The sequence below is a fragment of the Cyprinodon variegatus genome, unplaced genomic scaffold (assembly GCF_000732505.1).
Source record: "Cyprinodon variegatus isolate N-32 unplaced genomic scaffold, C_variegatus-1.0 Scaffold1404, whole genome shotgun sequence".
Classification (NCBI taxonomy): domain Eukaryota; kingdom Metazoa; phylum Chordata; class Actinopteri; order Cyprinodontiformes; family Cyprinodontidae; genus Cyprinodon; species Cyprinodon variegatus.
In genome coordinates, this window is record NW_015151857.1 from 147,509 (window position 1) to 164,569 (window position 17,061).

At 38.9% G+C, this 17,061-nt stretch overlaps 1 protein-coding gene across 2 annotated transcripts; it reads left to right on the forward strand.

Moving 5' to 3' along the window:
- Window positions 1-4,987: 4,987 nt before the first annotated feature.
- LOC107103253 (high mobility group protein 20A-like) lies at window positions 4,988-15,789 on the forward strand. 2 transcript variants are annotated; one of them, XM_015402876.1, is made up of 7 exons: window positions 4,990-5,270; window positions 8,463-8,530; window positions 8,671-8,880; window positions 11,675-11,807; window positions 12,647-12,684; window positions 15,300-15,375; window positions 15,470-15,789. In XM_015402876.1, the coding sequence occupies exons 2-7, from the start codon at window positions 8,465-8,467 to the stop codon at window positions 15,772-15,774; spliced, it is 828 nt and encodes a 275-aa protein (XP_015258362.1). In that variant the 5' UTR covers window positions 4,990-5,270; window positions 8,463-8,464; the 3' UTR covers window positions 15,775-15,789. The 2 variants fall into 2 exon arrangements, with proteins under 2 accessions (XP_015258363.1, XP_015258362.1); XM_015402877.1 differs by lacking the exon at window positions 8,463-8,530 and having other exon boundaries at window positions 4,988-5,270.
- The last annotated feature ends 1,272 nt before the right edge of the window (window positions 15,790-17,061 follow it).

Consider the following 17,061-nt stretch of genomic DNA (forward strand, 5'->3'; position numbering starts at 1 on the left):
TCCTGGTGGTTGTGGGGCTGTTGCAGATAGATCTCTAACCTATATTCTCTCCTCTAGGTGGGGCAGGTCCTGTTTAAAATATGGATGTAGTTCAGCACTCCCAGAGAGGACGGATTGTAAAACACGCTTAACTTTTGAAATAGATTGCATAGCCTCAGATTAAGCTTTTGGAAAGCCTCACATCCATTTCTATTCAAATATTGCACTTTGCTTAACAGGCAGGAAGCAGCCAATTTAAATTAATTTTGCCGATCCTGCCTAAAGGAGCCAGCAAATCTCCAGCAATAATTATAGCAGGAGCTTGCTTATGGCTACAAACTGTGTGTAGGTTGAGGTTCAGTTGCTTAGGGGTTATTATCTATTGGAGCCTGCTTGTATAATTATGCAGAAAAAAGCAATAAACTCACACTTGTGCATCCAATCCTTATTTCCAGATTGTATGTAGATGTGTGTTGAGCAATCAATCCACCCTGGAAAAAAGACTAGTTTAAACCAGTGGCAGTAGCTGCTCTCTGAAACAGCAGAGGCTCAGTGAAGCTAAATAAAAACCAAATGTTATGTATTGCATTAATAAATGTTGAAACACCTAAAACACATTACTACAACAAGTGAGAATAGCTATTGCGAAGCGCTCGGAAATACTAAACTCCAGACAAACTGACTAAATGATCACTTTAACCTCTTAACTCATGTGGAAAATCTCCTTGTTGTCTGGCTAATGTCAGTCAACAATCCTTAGGCATATTAACCAATCTGCATCTCGCAGCCAGCTTCATGACCAGCCTCTGCTCCATAGACCCCCTAAGAGGTTTAGTTTATGTCCGAAAGTCCGCCCTAACCCTTAAATCCCTCAATCACTATATAGAGCAGGGACTATATAGTGGACTTTATAGTGAACTCAGCTAACTGACGGTTCGGACAGATGATCACTACTTTTCGCTCCCCGTAGGTCACGTAACTCTTCCTCCACCACACAGTGCCTGTGCCATCTTTGTTATTAGTCGCCACAGTAGGGTAGCGACAGCTGTAGGAGACAGAAGGCCGCTGTGACAGCAGATCCCATAATGCTTTTTGAGGAGAGTATTCCAGGATGTACGTATCTACTCAGCTAGTGACCAGACCATAAGACAGAATCAAAGCAAGTAGGGAAAAAAATAAATAAAATCAAATAAAAAAAATGCAGAAACAAAAAAGAATATAAAAATATAGTGGATTTTATAGTGAACTCAGTTAATTGACCGTTCAGACTTTTTGTTCCCCGGTAATCACGGGACTCCAACTCTCTGCACGGTGTCTGCACCATCTTTGTTATTTATCGATGCTGTCAGGTAGCGACAGCCTATGGGTGCTTTGTGCATTCAAGGTGCATTGTGGGAAATTTTGAGTCCACTACTTTTTCATCCACTAGAGACTTGGACACTAATTTAAAATAGCGTTACCACTATATAGTGCCCTATAGATTAGGACGGACATTTGGACACAGCCATGGAGGCTGACAGGCGGCATCCTGCTGCTCCAGAGCTGAGGGGAGATGGTGTCTTAGAACAGAATAACCAGCTGATTAATGTTCAACATACTCAAGAAATCAGGCGCATTTTAGTGCATATTTATTGCAGTTTAATCATGACATTTCTGAAGTTTGACAATGTCTATTTTACCAAAAATTTGACGTAATTTACAGGGGACATTTAGCCTTCTTAGTATTCAATGATAAATCCCCACTGTTATAAATGCATTATGTAAATCACTTAATAAATGTCATCCTGACGATAATTATATGTAAAGTTCTGACTTGCAGTGCAGAATCAGCAACACTCTACTGTTATCTCAACCTGTTTCTCCAGAGTGTTAATCTGCAGTGTAATGAAATGGAGGCTGGAAAAACATCAGGAATGGTTGAAAGTGATTTCTATTCATGGATTTAGATCATTCATGTCCCCAGCCACTGTTTGGATTACTTTCTAGATGTGCACCATTATCAGTTAACAACTGTCTGCCTCTGTTTGGTTAGTGACTTCATTAGCTAATCTACAAGAGGCAGCCTGATGTGGCCAACCTGTGTGTAATGAGCCTGGGAACCTCGTTGGATTAACTCGGGATAATTGGTATGAGATTGCAATGAAAGATTTAATTAGGATCCAGCTTCAGCTATCTTATTCCCACCTGACTCTTGATATGTGATGTGTTCATTTTAAATTCACGTTTTAGCCTTTCTCTGAGCTCAGTGTGGAAAAAAAACAAACAAACTATGTTCTTAATCCAAAGATTGGCACTTTGCCTGATGAGCCGATTGTGATTTTGAGCCAGATTATTTTTCTGTTTTTTTTTTTGTTTTGTTTTTTCACTATGGTTATTGCTGCACAAAAATTGGTAGTTAACTGATTCCGGGTTGTACCAGTCAGGGCAGCCGAGGGGCCACTCCCTCTGGGGCCACAGCTGCCAATCAATCAACACAGAGAGAGGAGCAGACTATCAAGAAGAGAGACAAGAAAGGAAAAGGAGGCGATGGGAAAATAATGATTAAAAAGAGAAAAGCCCATCAGGCAGAGGCTGACAAATGTGTAAAATGCGCACAGATGTTTGCTGGTTGATGGTGGAGGCAGCCCTAATAAACAAGATTAGGGTTATTTCATTTTTGTTGTGCTTCTCATCTTTCAGTAGGCTGGTTGCATGTAGGTTTTTTAACAATTTTATTTTTATTAACTTAAACTACTGATAGTTATCTTACTGCTTCAGTAACTTCATTTTACTCATTCAATTTTTTAAAGTCAGTCTTAAGTAAGTAGATTTTAATATTCCAGAGTTTATTGATTATGTGCACTATGCTGTGGGTTTTTATTCAGAGACAGCTAAAGCTCAATAGAGCAAAAATGTCCAGGAATACCCAAATGATTAGGCTGTTATTTATCATTAACCTTCTAAATTTTCAGATTGCAGATGTGATTTGGATTGAATCAATTTACCAGGAGCTGTGATGATATTCATTAACATAAAAGTTACAGGAAGTCTAAAGAAACTTAGTTCATATATTGGTATTTTATACATGAAAGAACACCTGAAAATGAAAGGAAAGGAGAAGCTGTGTGGAAAGTGCAAAGCTTAGGACCAAATAGGTAAGAAAACAAACAGAATAGTGGCAGCTAAAACAGCAGCCGTTAAGCTGACAAAGAAGGCTTCCATTGAGTAGGTAATTTCACATTTATTATGGAAGTTATGTGATAGTCTTATATTAAATGCTTTCCAGAAGCACCCATACACATAATATAGAATAGAATAGAATAGAATAGAATAGAATAGAATAGAATAGAATAGAATAGAATAGAATAGAATAGAATAGAAAATCCCTTTATTGCCCCACAATGGGGGAATTGTGGTGTTTAAAGAAGCAATAGGTTAGAAGTGGTCACACAATGTCCACCTTAGAAAAGGGTATAAAAAGAACAGATAAGAAAATAAAATAAATAGAATACTGTACTGTACTGTTTTGCAAAATAATAGTCTGTATCTAGAGAATAAATAATCAATAACAGCTGCTGACATTTATACATTAATGGATATGTGAAACAGCAGCAACACCAGAGATGTGCAAAAACTGAAAGCTACATGTTATTTAATTGACTAAGACAGAAAATGTGCAAAAATGTGCATGAATTTAACAACTTATTGTTGGGAACAGTGGTGGTTATAGAGTCTTACAACTATTGGGAGGAAGGATCTGTGATAACGCTCCCTGGTGCATTTAGGGTGCAGCAGTTTGTCACTGAAGGAGCTCTCCAGTTCTGAAACTGCTTCATGGATGGGGTGAGAGACATTATCCAACAGAGATTCTATTGTAATTAGAGTCCTTTTGCTTACCACCTCCTGAACTGAGTCCAGGGAGCATCCAATATGCTTTACTACTTGGTTAATTTCAGTATAGGAGAAGAACAACAGGTAGATGAGAGAGATTAGAGCAGGGAAAGAGAAGAAGAGGAGACAGAGGGAGCAGTAGACCGCCCATCAAGCCAAAGGATCTCAAAATCTGCCTTTTGGTTTAGGGCAGAGGTCTTCAACAGGGGGTCCGCATTCCCTAGGGGGTCCATGGAGGTATTGCATGGGGGTCGTGAAAGTTTTGGTTGATTTAGTAGATTTGGTAGACTGTTTTTTATATTCCTGCATTTTTTTCCACTAATTGAAATGTCTTTAAATACACATTAACATGAATTCAACACAATGTAGTAAACAGATACATGGAGGCAGAAAATGTCTTCCAGTCATCAATGCACACATTCAGCAACATACAGGAGCTCTTTCAAGCTGGGCACCGTTTCATTCACAACACCTGTCCCATCAACGGGGAATCAGAGTCAGAAATACTTTAATAATCCCAGGGAGAAATTACTTTCGTTTCATGACTCCCTCTGTAAAAGAGTGACTATCGAGCCAGTTTGATATAACACAATTTCATACAATATATATAAAATTATGGGGTCCCTGCTCCATCTTGCCATCATTTTGGGGGTCCTTGGCCTGGAAAACGTTGAAGACCCCTAATTTAGGGAATAAGACTACTGGTCCTGAACATTTGGAACTGCTCTAGTTCCCACTCACTCAGTTTAGCAAACAAAAAACAACAAACAAAAAAGAGGCTTTCATGAGAACTGTCAAAAAGCTTTCAATGAATACTCTTCTTTAAAAAAAAAAAAAAGTTCCCTTTTGCTTTGGTTAGTGGATATTGGAGTCAGTAGCACTGAGAAAGTTTCAAAAATGTAGAAAATGTATGTAGAACAGCCTGAAACATATCCTGCCAGGGCAGAGGGCTCTCTGGATCCTCAGCAACCTAAAATCTCTGATCCTAGAATCTCCTCTGTGCATCAAACTCCGACAAAGGTCACTGAAAACTGTTGCTGCGCTGTGTTAAAACGTAATGAACGCCAGGGGGCAGCAGAGAACCAGAGGTGGACAAAGCTTCTGGAAATACACCCTCGACGAAGAACGATCAGTCACAGAACTAGAAAATATAGAAAATAAACCAGAATTTAAAAGATAGTTTTTGTAACTACCGTATATATATATTTTTTAGGTTACATCACTAATATACGTTTCGTATCTAGTATCATTTTTACCAGTTTAAAATATCACCCATTTTTCAAATAATTTAGCTGAGATTAGCTGGGTTATAGTAAGACATTAATCAACACCGTTTCTATCTCCTGTGGTTCTATGGTGTAGCTGCTGTATTGTTTTGGTTGATACGTCCCTGCTACAGCTTCGGATCACTTTTTACCAAGGTTAGTTCTCAACACTTGGGTATCACTATATCTATGAAAATAATGTCTTCTATGCATGTTAAACAGCTCTATATAAAGGAGCCAAAACAACTATTCCTGTACCCGTGTTTCGTCAGCAGCTTGCCAACTTAGCGCTAATGCTAGCTAGATGCTAAATTAGCCATTAGCTCAGCAGTTTGGTTTATTGTTACAGTTATATTTATTTCTGTAGTGTTAAATAGACCGTTTTTTATGACATGATATGGCTTAAGAAACATATAACGGAAAAACTGGGACTCCAAAGTATTAAATTGTTAATAGCTGTTAATAGCTGTGTGACAGCGTTAGCATCACTGCAGGAGGTGATGCTAGCTGCTAACATCTATCTGAAATCTAATCTCTTTATGTTTTATTGACATTCAGGTGTCTTTTTTGTGAATTTCGGAACGGGGAAAGTTAAATTTACACAATTTTTTTTTTTACCTTAATCTAAACATTACTTTTCGTCTGCGAGTCTATAGAGAAACAAGCCCAGCAAATTATTATAATAGCAGAGGTGAGGTATTTCTGTACAAACTTAGATAAGATGCATATCTGTGTTTTTATTGTATGAATTTCAACATTCGGTTGTTTTGGATTTTTGTTACCAAATGTCTTATCTCAAATATTTTATCAAAATACACTAATTAAATATGTTGTAAGCAGCTAATTTTTCCACTTCTGTCTTTAAAAGTTACTATCCTACTTTTAGATACATCCCTGCTCCAGAAAACCCTAATAAAATCAATGGCTTTTTGCTAAACCTGATGACAAAAAGGCACAATCATCTGATTCACAGTTTTAACAATTTTATTTCTTCTTTTTAAACTGGACACTAAACAAAATAACTTGTTGATAGTACTTTAAATGTGCACTGTTCAGGTTTTCAAGAGTGATTTGATCAGAAGCTACTATGATTTATTTTATTTTTGTGTGAAACATAAATGATTTTGTATGGGGAAACTGGTATCACGGAGCATTAAAATAATGTTTTTTGGTACTATACTGTCCTCCTTTAACATCCTTTTCACTAGTATCTACAGCCATTCTTCCTTTATTTATTTTTTGTTTTGTATTTTTATTAGAATCTTGCCACATGCATAAAAATGTGTTTATTTTACATTTCTGTTTTTTGCAATGACTTAGGAGCCACCCAATTATTATATTCATTATTACATTATTATAACTGTTAGGTTTTTTTGTATCTTGTGTGCCTCATGACTCACTAACTGAACTCTATGGTATCCCACAAATTGTTAGAAAAGAGTTTTAAGCCTATTTTTATAATAATACCTTAAACAAAAAAAATAAGCTACTTATCAGTTTACACCTGGAAAACATTTTTAAATACTGAGGTTGTTGTTTAGACTTTAAATGATTTCTGTGAGCGACGTTAAAACGATAAACAGGTTCTTTGATTGTCAATAAAACCTGGTTGTTTCTTACTCCTTATATTATGCTTTTGAATTGACAGTCTGACTATACTGCAGGGGTCATTTTTAGAATGCACAAAAATCTTTGAAAATAATACATATTTTAGCAGTTTTTATTGGTCACGCTACTGAGAAGTGTTAGTTCTGTATTGACAGCAAACAGACCTTTGTTTTGTTGATAACATTGTGATTTTCCTCTAGCTGATGTTAGTCAACACTTCTGTTCTCAGTATTTTTGGTGGCCTTATTAAAAGCTTATAATAATGCTGCTTAGTTTCATTGGTTCAAATAAATAATTTTTAACCATTTCTAAACTCACCCCTCTGTCTCTGACCTGTTCTATTACAAAAAAAAAAATTGACTACTGTAACACAGCCTACAGATTTTTTTGATAATAGTTTCTTGAAGTCTATTACTTCAATGCAGATAGTCTTTTTTGATATATGATAATATTATTTAATATCTGATAAATCAAATATTGATATAGGATGTTTACATCCCAAAACAACCATTCCAAGGGCAAAAAGGTGTGATAACAAACCCTGGTCTTTACTAATAAAATGTTGACTCACCTCTAAGCTGGCTCTGTTTGATGGTTCCTTCTAGGTTTTCCCCAGCAGAGGGCAGTGCTGCTCAGTTATCAGATGACCTGCAGGGAGTTCAATCCTGGTAGCAAGCCTAGACTTAGACAAACTTTATTGTCATTTTGTATGCACAGAGTGAATACAAATCGAAATTTCAATGCATACAGCTTTTCAACAGCGAATGAGCAGCTTACAGCAGTGAAATTAACATTTCTATTCATAAAGTTTAGCACTGATAAGAAGAATAGGGTGCAAAATGCAGTAGAAACAGTTCTATTTAAAGGGATTTGAAAATTCCCCATGTAGTGCGAATATGATGTTTACAAGTGTGATGCAGAAACTTGATCTGTGGCTTGGTTAGAGGTTAAACAGTTCAACAGTCCCTTTAGCAATTATCCTTGTAGCAAAGCTCTGGCAGCCTTCAGCTGAAAACAAAGATGTTTTTCTGGTTAATTCCATCAGTCTCACTGAATTAAACCCATTTTTTTCTGAGATATAACATCTCTTAGTTCATACGGTTGTAAGACTTTATTTACTTCTTAGCTGCGTGGGGTTTCCCACCTGGTGTCAGGGCACACAGAGACTACTGTTGGTCTTACTAAGAAGTTTGGTGTGTTTTTTTTTTTAATTGCTGCTAGGAGTTAATATAATGTCCCACAGGGAGCAGGCTTTTTATTTCTCTTTGAGTCGGAAAGTACGATCCTGATTTCAACATCATCCTAGATTTCCTTTGCGACACGATCCCTGTGTAGATATGACTGCTTTAGCGTTTACAGTGAATGCGGTTTTCTTTTTCTTCACTTCTTCGTTAATGATTGATAGCAGCCAAACTTTTCTATTAGAGGAAACATGGTCAGCCAGAAGGTCGTTTTTGAGCCAAGACCGGGAGGAGTTTGGAGGAAAAGTAGCTCCAGCTGTAAAAGGAGCAGTCTATTTCCTGGCATTACTGTTCAGTGCTTCTATGTATTAGAAAAAGGCCCAGAGTCTCTCAGTAGTCGACCCATTTTTAGGCAGCAGAGCGCGTCCCATTTGGTGGGTCCAAATAAAGCCCCACCTTTTCAGATCATTACATAAATACTTAATCAATCTCTAGATCTTAGGGTTTTTTTCCCCTCTATTCATATTCATTTCTTTTTCTCCCTCATGTTCATAAAAAGTGATGGATGAGCAGACGGGCTCTCCTGCAGCCAACACTGACAACAGCAGCCAGAGAAATGGCGATGAGGTAAGAGGTTAACAAATATCAAATGACGTATTTTTCACTTTTTCCAAAGGAAACTCCATGAAAGGTCCACCGGTGCAAATCACAGACACGCTGCTACCTGCACCACCCAGTCACATCTCTTTTTATTGTTGTTTCTGCAGAAGCCTCGGCGTGGCAGCTGGACCAAAGGGAGGAAGAGGAAGAAGCCTATGAAGGACAGCAACGCACCTAAAGCTCCCCTGACGGGCTACGTTCGCTTCATGAACGACAGGCGGGAGCAGCTGCGGGCGGAGCGTCCCGACGTGCCCTTCCCAGAGATCACCAGGATGCTGGGCAATGAGTGGAGCAAGCTGCCCCCGGAGGAGAAGCAGGTCAGATGAGACGTTTCCAGCTCAGAGCTTACAAGTGTGAAGAGAAATGTCTGAGATGTGCTGTTTGTGTTGGCTGTCTTTTCCTGCTGCGGTGGTGCCCAGAGAGGGAGACGTAAACGAGCGCAGTGTGCTAACCGTTTAGACTGTCACAAAAAACACCATCAGAAACCAAAAAGCCCCATTTACACTACTATTTTGAAACCATGTCGATAAAGGTCAGAGCATGGTTACCGAGATAACTGTCGAGTGTAAATGGAACGCAACTGAACTGGACCGTGCCAGACACAACCAAACACCACTAAATCTAGTACTAGTTTCAACAGTAGGGCTCGGCTCTCTGATAACAAAGAGAGCATGAGTACACCGCGTCATCTCCTGTTTACAGTCAGCTGACTCATTTTGCTGGTTTTCTGGTGTGTCCAGCTTTATAATTCACAGATCTCTTCACCTGTTCACAACACGAACTGCTTCTCAGCCTATTAACAATAAATGGCATCAAAAGAGAGTGGTGTGACCTGGGATGATACTGAGACCGCGGCTCTCATTGAAATTTGGGCTGAGGACGCTATCCAGGCACATAGATTTTTCTTTGCGTAATTCCCGTCTTTGAGAACTGTAGTATTCTGGACAGCTGATAGGAGGCGAGGAACCGTGCTGCTGTGATGTGAAAATGGTCGTAAGAACCAAGCTGGGCACAGATAACTGATCCATGCTCGGTCCGTCCTCGACACAGATCGGTCTCATGGGGTAGTGTAAATGTGGCAAAAGAGATTATTATTATTATTAGCAGAGGGAAATCCTTTCTTCACAAAACCTTATTTCTCTCCCTTCCAGGTTAACGCAGTTTGACACATTGCAGGTAATAGAGCAGAGGTCTGTAAGCTGCGGCTCGAGTCATGAGGGGCTATTTGGACCTCCTGCAATGGCTAAAATAACAGAGGCCAGTTTTAGAGGCTTCAACCATTTTTGAAAGTGGAATGAAATTTTATTTTCACAACAAAATAAAATGACAAAAGAACAATTATATTTGTGTGTTTAGTTTTAAATAATCTTCCACAAATAAACATCCAGAAAATCAATGTTTCCTGTTTATGGAAAAGATGCTTTTCTTTATTCTAAAACCCAAAAATACAAATTCACTTTTGGTTCTGGTACCAAAACACAGTTCGTTTTTAAGAGATATTTCACAGAAATGGGCTGTCTTTTATCAAAATGTCCTGTTATCTCTAATGTGCTTTTATTCAGCTACGTTCAGGGTTTTTGGATTTTGAAGGTTGCAAAAGCTGCTTTAGAGCTTCCCACGTGGTTCCCATCTGTTTTATAAAAACCTGCATAAAACGTCTACAACACAGGAATGAAGTTAGGTATATATATGCATTTCATCACCGTTGATTTCCAGTTGTGTTGCAGTCTTAACTTTGTCTAGGTCGTTCCAGCATTTCCTCCAGCAGTCCCTGTTCTGTTGGACGGTGAACCACCAACCTGTTGAGTTGCCTGCAAAGGCTCGCCTCACTTTTAGCTGCATTAAGCTTCTCATCGGCACTGAGACGCATCTGCATCTCTTATAAAGTTTATAAAGTTCAATCTGATCAGCCTGTGTGGAAGATATAGGCTTTTCGGTTAAGAAGATACATTTCGATGCCTGGGCGAAAAATCGATGCAATGAATTTGAATTTTTTGTTGCAGGTGATTTTAAAAAAGAAAAAAAAGAAAATACTTTTTTTTTTGTATAACGCCACAATTTTGGCTCCCCAGGGCTTCCATAGGTGGAGTATTACTCCCACAGTGCAGTTCGGCAAGTAACATCATGGCTACCCATCCGAATGGAAGTTAGTTAGTCCTGAAAAAAGGAATAGAATCATCCAGCGTTTGGAACTGGTTTGGAAACCCCAAGAAACCGCACGCTGCCACATTTACCTAAAGACAGTCGCAGTTAAAGGAAGCAGCATCACAAACCTTTTTCAGCCATTTAAACAGTGACATTCAGAGGAATATGATAAATGCCAGTCTCTCTGAGACGAACAAACCAACAAACCTCAGCTAGAAGCCTAGGCTGGAAGGTGATGAAAACAAACGTACCAAACATCAACCAGAAATGTTTGTGGAAGCTGGGGTCATTAGCAAAACTGTTAGCATTAGCTATAAGGATGGGACTTTTCTGATGGTTAAAAAAAAAGATTTTATGTGGCAATTTTCTCATCTTGGAATTTCTTCCTTACAATGCTGAATTTGTTTTATCTGTGGACCCTTACGGACAAATGGAATATAAACAATCTAAGATTCAAAAGTCGAAGCTTTATTTTAAAAAATGTTGATTTAATACGCTGCTATATCTTCATTATTTGTGCTCATGGTGTCCACAAAAAAAAAAACTTAGTTTTTGAGTTGTACAGAATCTATGATTTCTAAGGGTTTATAACAGATCTTTAATGTTAATAGTTTAACTGGTGTTTTTAGTGTAAATATGCACAACGGGTGGCAGGGGATCATGTGGAGGTTTAGAGGTTGGGGGGAAAATCGGAAAAGAATCGTAATTCTAATTAAAAATAAATAAATCAGAGATTTTATTTTAGGCCATATCGCCCAGCCATAGTTGAATGAATTTCTTTATAAATGATATTGAAGTAAAGGTCTCTGTTTAGGGAAATGAAGGATGTGGATAACCAACAGTGGAGAGTTCAGAGTTTTATCTTCCAAAGGAAATCTTGATGAGCAATAATTAACCCCTATCTCAATTTTGCCAAATCTCATTTTCCTCCTCTCTCACCTTTAAGTCTTCTCTCTCTCTCTGCAGCGATATTTGGATGAAGCGGAGCGGGATAAGGAGCGCTACATGCGAGAGCTGGAGAAGTACCAGAAAACGGAGGCCTACAAACATTTCACCAGGAAGGTCCAGGAGAAGCAGAAGGGCAAGAGGCACAGGGGAGGTGAGATGTGGTCAGGAAGGACGCCGGGCTGCAAGAAGACTTTCCCTTTTTGGGACGTCCTGGTAGAAACGTGTCCGAGTGAGAAACTTCCTGTGTCTGTAGACGTTTGGAGGAACCAGTCATTGTTTGCCGAGCTGCCCTGTCCAGACAGGATGACTCACATGAACTTGAATTTGTAATAAGAGTGAGTGATGGAGGGAGCAGCCAGAAATGGGTGGGTTCATCTTTTACTGGACCTTAATCAATCATTTAACCAAGACACTGAAATGAAATCACTGAGTCATCAGCTGGGGCTTTAGCACTCATGAATTACTTTCTACACACCTAGATAGTGTGTTTGGTTAAAAGATCAGAACAGATGGAAGGTTAAAATAAGGGAAATATGAACACTGCAGCTGTTTTCCTGTCTGGACTGATTGGTTTTGGTTTCCTGAAAACATTTTCGCTCTTCAAACTAAAGCAGAAACTTTATTAAAACCAACATAGTTTACGTCTTGAATAATAGCTACACGTCATATTAATCAGCTGTCAAATGACTCCAATGAAACACTCCATTATTTGGCCATATTCTGCGTCTGCTCATTATTTTGAAACTTTATGTTCCCATAAAGTGGATAAAACCTCTGCCCGTGAAAGAATAATAAAATAAAAACAAGGAGGGACCATTCCAAGGAGGCTGAAGTTTTTCCTCATTTGAGCTGATTGATAGAACAATTGGACGTTTTTATCGACTCTTATGTTTTCGTAACTTGTGTATTATGAGCTGATGACAGGCTGCACCCCAGAAAGTCTGACTCATTTCTGATGTCCTCTTCCTTTATTCTTTCCTTCCTCTCCAGATGTTGGGCACCAAGTCGCCAGTGAGGCTCTTCATGAGGTCAGTGAGTCCTTCCTGCCCGCTGGTAACACTTGAAATTGCCTTTTATAAGTGGTGACTATCACGTTTCATTAGGGGAAGAGCCCCTCTTGTAGTTCACTTAGGGATCTGATATGTTACACAAACCTATTAGGTCATGGAAGAGAAATGGTTTTATTCAGAGGGTTTGACATGTTTAGCTGCAAAGTTGAAAGATTTGCGTGAAAATGATTCAACTACATGCGACCCTCCCTGCAGCTTCACGGATGCAGAAAATCCAGTTTTCCTTTCTGCCTTTCCCCTCTATTGTTTTAGGCCTTACTTTCCCAAAAAGGAAGAAGGCTGTTTGCTTTCCAAAAGTGTCAATGAAACAAGTGGAAGTGTGTCGCTGTAGCAGTTTTCATCCTCAGCACAGACATCCACAGCTATAGAAAAGGGGCGGAGACTAGATCAGCCAATGCAGATGCTGTGGTATGTTTATGATTTTCTTCATAAGTCAGTTTCAGTCTTTGGGCTGATGAGTCTATGACTGCCAAATGAGAAGGCCTTTATTGTTCTCCTTTAGAACTAGACTAAGACATGCTTGGTGTTTGCCTTCTGTAGATAAATACATCATGGCAACTTTCTGCATTAAGTTGCAAAAAACAGGTTTTAGCTAAACCTGAGAAACACCATGATTCAGTTGAGGACAGTAGATCATGTGGTCCTGGTGAATGGATAGAGGAGGTTTACAGCACTTGGAAAATTGGAAGTGATTAGGAAACTTAAAGGTATAGTGGAGGATGATCTTTTTCTGGGTGGATCATCAAAATAAGTGGTCCTCCAAATTGTTAATCATTGTGGTTATATCTTTACATAAGGCCGTCCTACGTGCTTGTCCCCATTTTCACTTACCGGCGGTGAGTCTGATATATTGGAAAAAATGTGAATCTTTTTTTGGAAAGTAAGCTTGTATGAGCGATGCAAACAGCAACTTTTAAACAAAGCGTGCACGAGGAGAAATGGACTCGTGCACGCTCTTGCATGGGTTTAATGCACGTTCCCTCTATTAAACCCTCAGGTACGGGGTTGTGCATGTGCATTTGTTTTAAAAGAAAAAGAATTTGCAAAAGTCCTCCACTATAAATTTAAAGTTCTTATTTATTCAAAGCTGACTAACTTGATTGATTTATAGGTTTCTACTTATCTCTAATCTGATGCACTAAACCCTTATATACATATAGATATATGTATTTATTCTAATTATATGACCTTTTACTAAAAAAAAATATATATTTTTTTTCAATAAAAATAAGCAGATCTTTATCCTTTAAATGTTGAAACCGCTGTTTGCTTAAAGCTCAATAGTTGGAATAGTAGTTACAAATAGTTACAAAATAATTGGGATTTTAGTATTAAGCAAAATAACTCATGACTCATTAATCTCTGATTTGGGTTTAAAGGTCTAAATATTGTAAAAGTGCGATGAAATGTGTTTTAGTGACTAAGGAGGAGGAAATCAAGAGTGAAAGATTGTTTTCATGATTTTTATTTTTTCTTATACTAAAGCTGTCCTGAAAAAAAAAAAAAAAGCTGCTTCACAGCCCTTCATTGAGCATGGTGGAGGATTAGTGATGCTTTGGGAGCCTTGTTACGGTGCAAAGCAATGTGAGCTCTGCCAGGAAACCTGTTTAAAAAGTAAAGCTGAGAAAACCCGACTCTGGATTATCTCTACAGGAGGAACAAATGTTTCTCTTTTTGCAAAAATTAACACTTAAAGCTGAGCAGCAGCTCCTCCAACCAGAACCTGAGCTTCTTTCTGGTCCCACTGAGGAGGATCCCTGAATGACATTTCGGACTTTGTCACATCTGGGGTGTCAGAGATCATTTGGGGTTAAACCTTTTGAGAAAAAACAGGGGAGGGAAAAAAAAAAAAAACATGTTAAATGAAAGAAGCAGAAGGTTAATGCACGTCTATAATAATGAAGAGTTGGTTTATTTGATCAATTCTATTTTTGTGTTATCTTTGTATGTTTTGTGGTATTTTCTCCCTGGAGAAGCTGGAAGTGCTGTTGGCCCTTCAGCTCTAAACATTTACTGCTCATTGTTGCATGACTGAAGCCGGGTTAATCCTCTTTACAGCCGCGTTTATGATCCGAACGCTTAGCTTCTACTTACTTTGCAATTCATTTTTATTAAGTTCTGTCTGTAATTAAGAGGCTTTCTCTGTAGTTCTCTCAGAACCTGGTGGAGGGTTGCAGCCAAGGTGACTTAACTGGAAGGAGCGCTGCTGTGGGAAAAAGGCGCCGCTCTCCTTCCCCTTAGATTAGCAGAAGCTGGGGATTCAGCATGGATGTCATTATGTTGGGAAATGAAGAACGATGGAGCTTTGCTGCAGTCAGAGCTCCATTGTGTCATGTGTCTCTATTTCGACGGCTGTTTTTAGTGCAGATTTATTGCCAAGCTTCCATATCTGAGATGCACCAATGATGAAATTACTTCCATCCCCGCATTTCATGAAACTGGATTTCTGTATATGTCTCTTGGCCAGATATAAAATCAATTACCAGCCCACACAGGACCTAGTAAGATAAATGACAGTCTGTTACAGCGTTTGGCTAATCCCCCCCTTTTCCCATGTCTCTGCCTGCAAACAGAAAGACGCAGAGGGAAAGGACAGGACTGTGTTTGACATACCAATCTTCACAGAAGAGTTTCTCAACCACAGCAAAGGTGAGAAGGCTGAACCTCATGAGACTCTCTGATCAGAATAAGAGAGCAGAACGCCAACCTCTCTGTTTGTTTGAACGCCGTTTTTCCCCTTTAGCACGAGAAGCTGAGATGCGCCAGCTGCGCAAGACCAACATGGAGTACGAGGAGCGCAACGCAGCCTTGCAGAAGCACGTGGAGAGCATGCGAGGGGCGGTGGAGCGGCTGGAGGGCGACGTGATGCAAGAGAGAGAACGCAACGGGCTCCTGCATCAGCACCTGGAGACTCTGCGCCAGGCGCTCACCTCCAGCTTCTCATCGGTTCCTCTGCCAGGTGAGACTTTAAGCACCCTGCAGAGAGTTTATGACCTTTTCTCATTTTGTCTGTGTATTTTATCAGAATCATTTATAAGGGTCCCATGAAATCCATTTAGTTTTTTCCACAAGTTCCGTTTAGTTTTTTCCCCAAATTCCACTTTTTCCCTTTTTAACATTATTTTTAACATTACTAACAAATATATTGAAATAGTATAAGACATGCTAAGACATTCACATTCAAAAACAATATCTTAAATAACTTCTTTCATTGTGGTGTGCTAAAATTATTTACCAGCAATGTTCAGAACGCTGTAATCTCGAGCATCGGTTGTTTCGTCGACCACACCATATTATTTTTTCCTTGCAATTTCTTCTGGACAGCCTCCATTTTCTGATCAAACACCCGGGTAAGGTGGTTTTAATGGATGCTGCAAACGTCTCCTTGTAGCACACCCCCTTGCTTGCAGTGCTTTATCAAAAATGGATGAATCTTTCACATTTTTTCTAAAGGAATGTCTGATTCATATATGTCAACAAAATCTTCAATAAACTCACGCCTCGCTTCCACTGACGTATTTGAATCTGCAGCCGTATGCGGCTCACGCATGTGGCGTGGGTGCCACAGTTGAACTTAATCTTCCAATCGACCGTGTGATGAAAAGAATTGCAGAAAAGTTGCCCTCCAGATTCATAACACTAGACATAACATAACAATTGGTGTTAAGTTTAACATTTTTTAACTTTCTGGATGACTTTGGTGTTTCTGCGTGACTCTTTGACATGGCTGACCTATTTTTTTTTTGTCGTTTTAGAAACAAAACCCTGCCCTGCTTAACTATATATGCGAACAGGCAGAGGACAAAAGACCTTAGTTCTTTCCCAAAAGAGTGAATTCCTTGTTTTTTTTTAACACATTCTATGTTATTTGCTAAATTCTGCGATTCTGTCTGCGTTTTCTGCTTCATGGAACTCATAGGGGACTAATTTACTTCCGAAAGTCTCCCTGTGTGTCATTTATTGTGGAAGCAGTCTCTCAGAGAAGGCCTCAGGGGTTTGTTAATAAACAAAAGGCAACAAATGACATGATGAACCCCAAAAAACACACTACACTGGAAAGAAATCTAGATAAGTCAATTTTTCTTAAAATAAGTGCATTTTTTCTGGAATTGAGGAGGTAACTGAGACACTTTTCCAATGGAACAAGACAATTTACATTTAAAATAAGAAGAAAACTATTTCATTGTCTTATTTAATGTGTATATTATTTAATGACCTTATTTTAAGAGTAAAAATCATCATTCCATTGGCAAATAAGGTGAATGGCGAATACTTATTTCTAGATTGTTTTTGTAGTGCAGAGATGTCAAAGTCAAAGGAGGAATTTCAGTTAGC

Excerpts from the sequence above, each read along its gene's own strand:
- LOC107103253 (XM_015402876.1), top strand. The coding sequence starts at position 8,465 with ATGGATGAGCAGACGGGCTCTCCTGCAGCCAACACTGACAACAGCAGC. Across the intron at positions 11,808-12,646 it reads GGGCAAGAGGCACAGGGGAG|ATGTTGGGCACCAAGTCGCC; the intron begins GTGAGATGTGGT and ends CTTCCTCTCCAG. Across the intron at positions 15,376-15,469 it reads GTTTCTCAACCACAGCAAAG|CACGAGAAGCTGAGATGCGC; the intron begins GTGAGAAGGCTG and ends TTTCCCCTTTAG.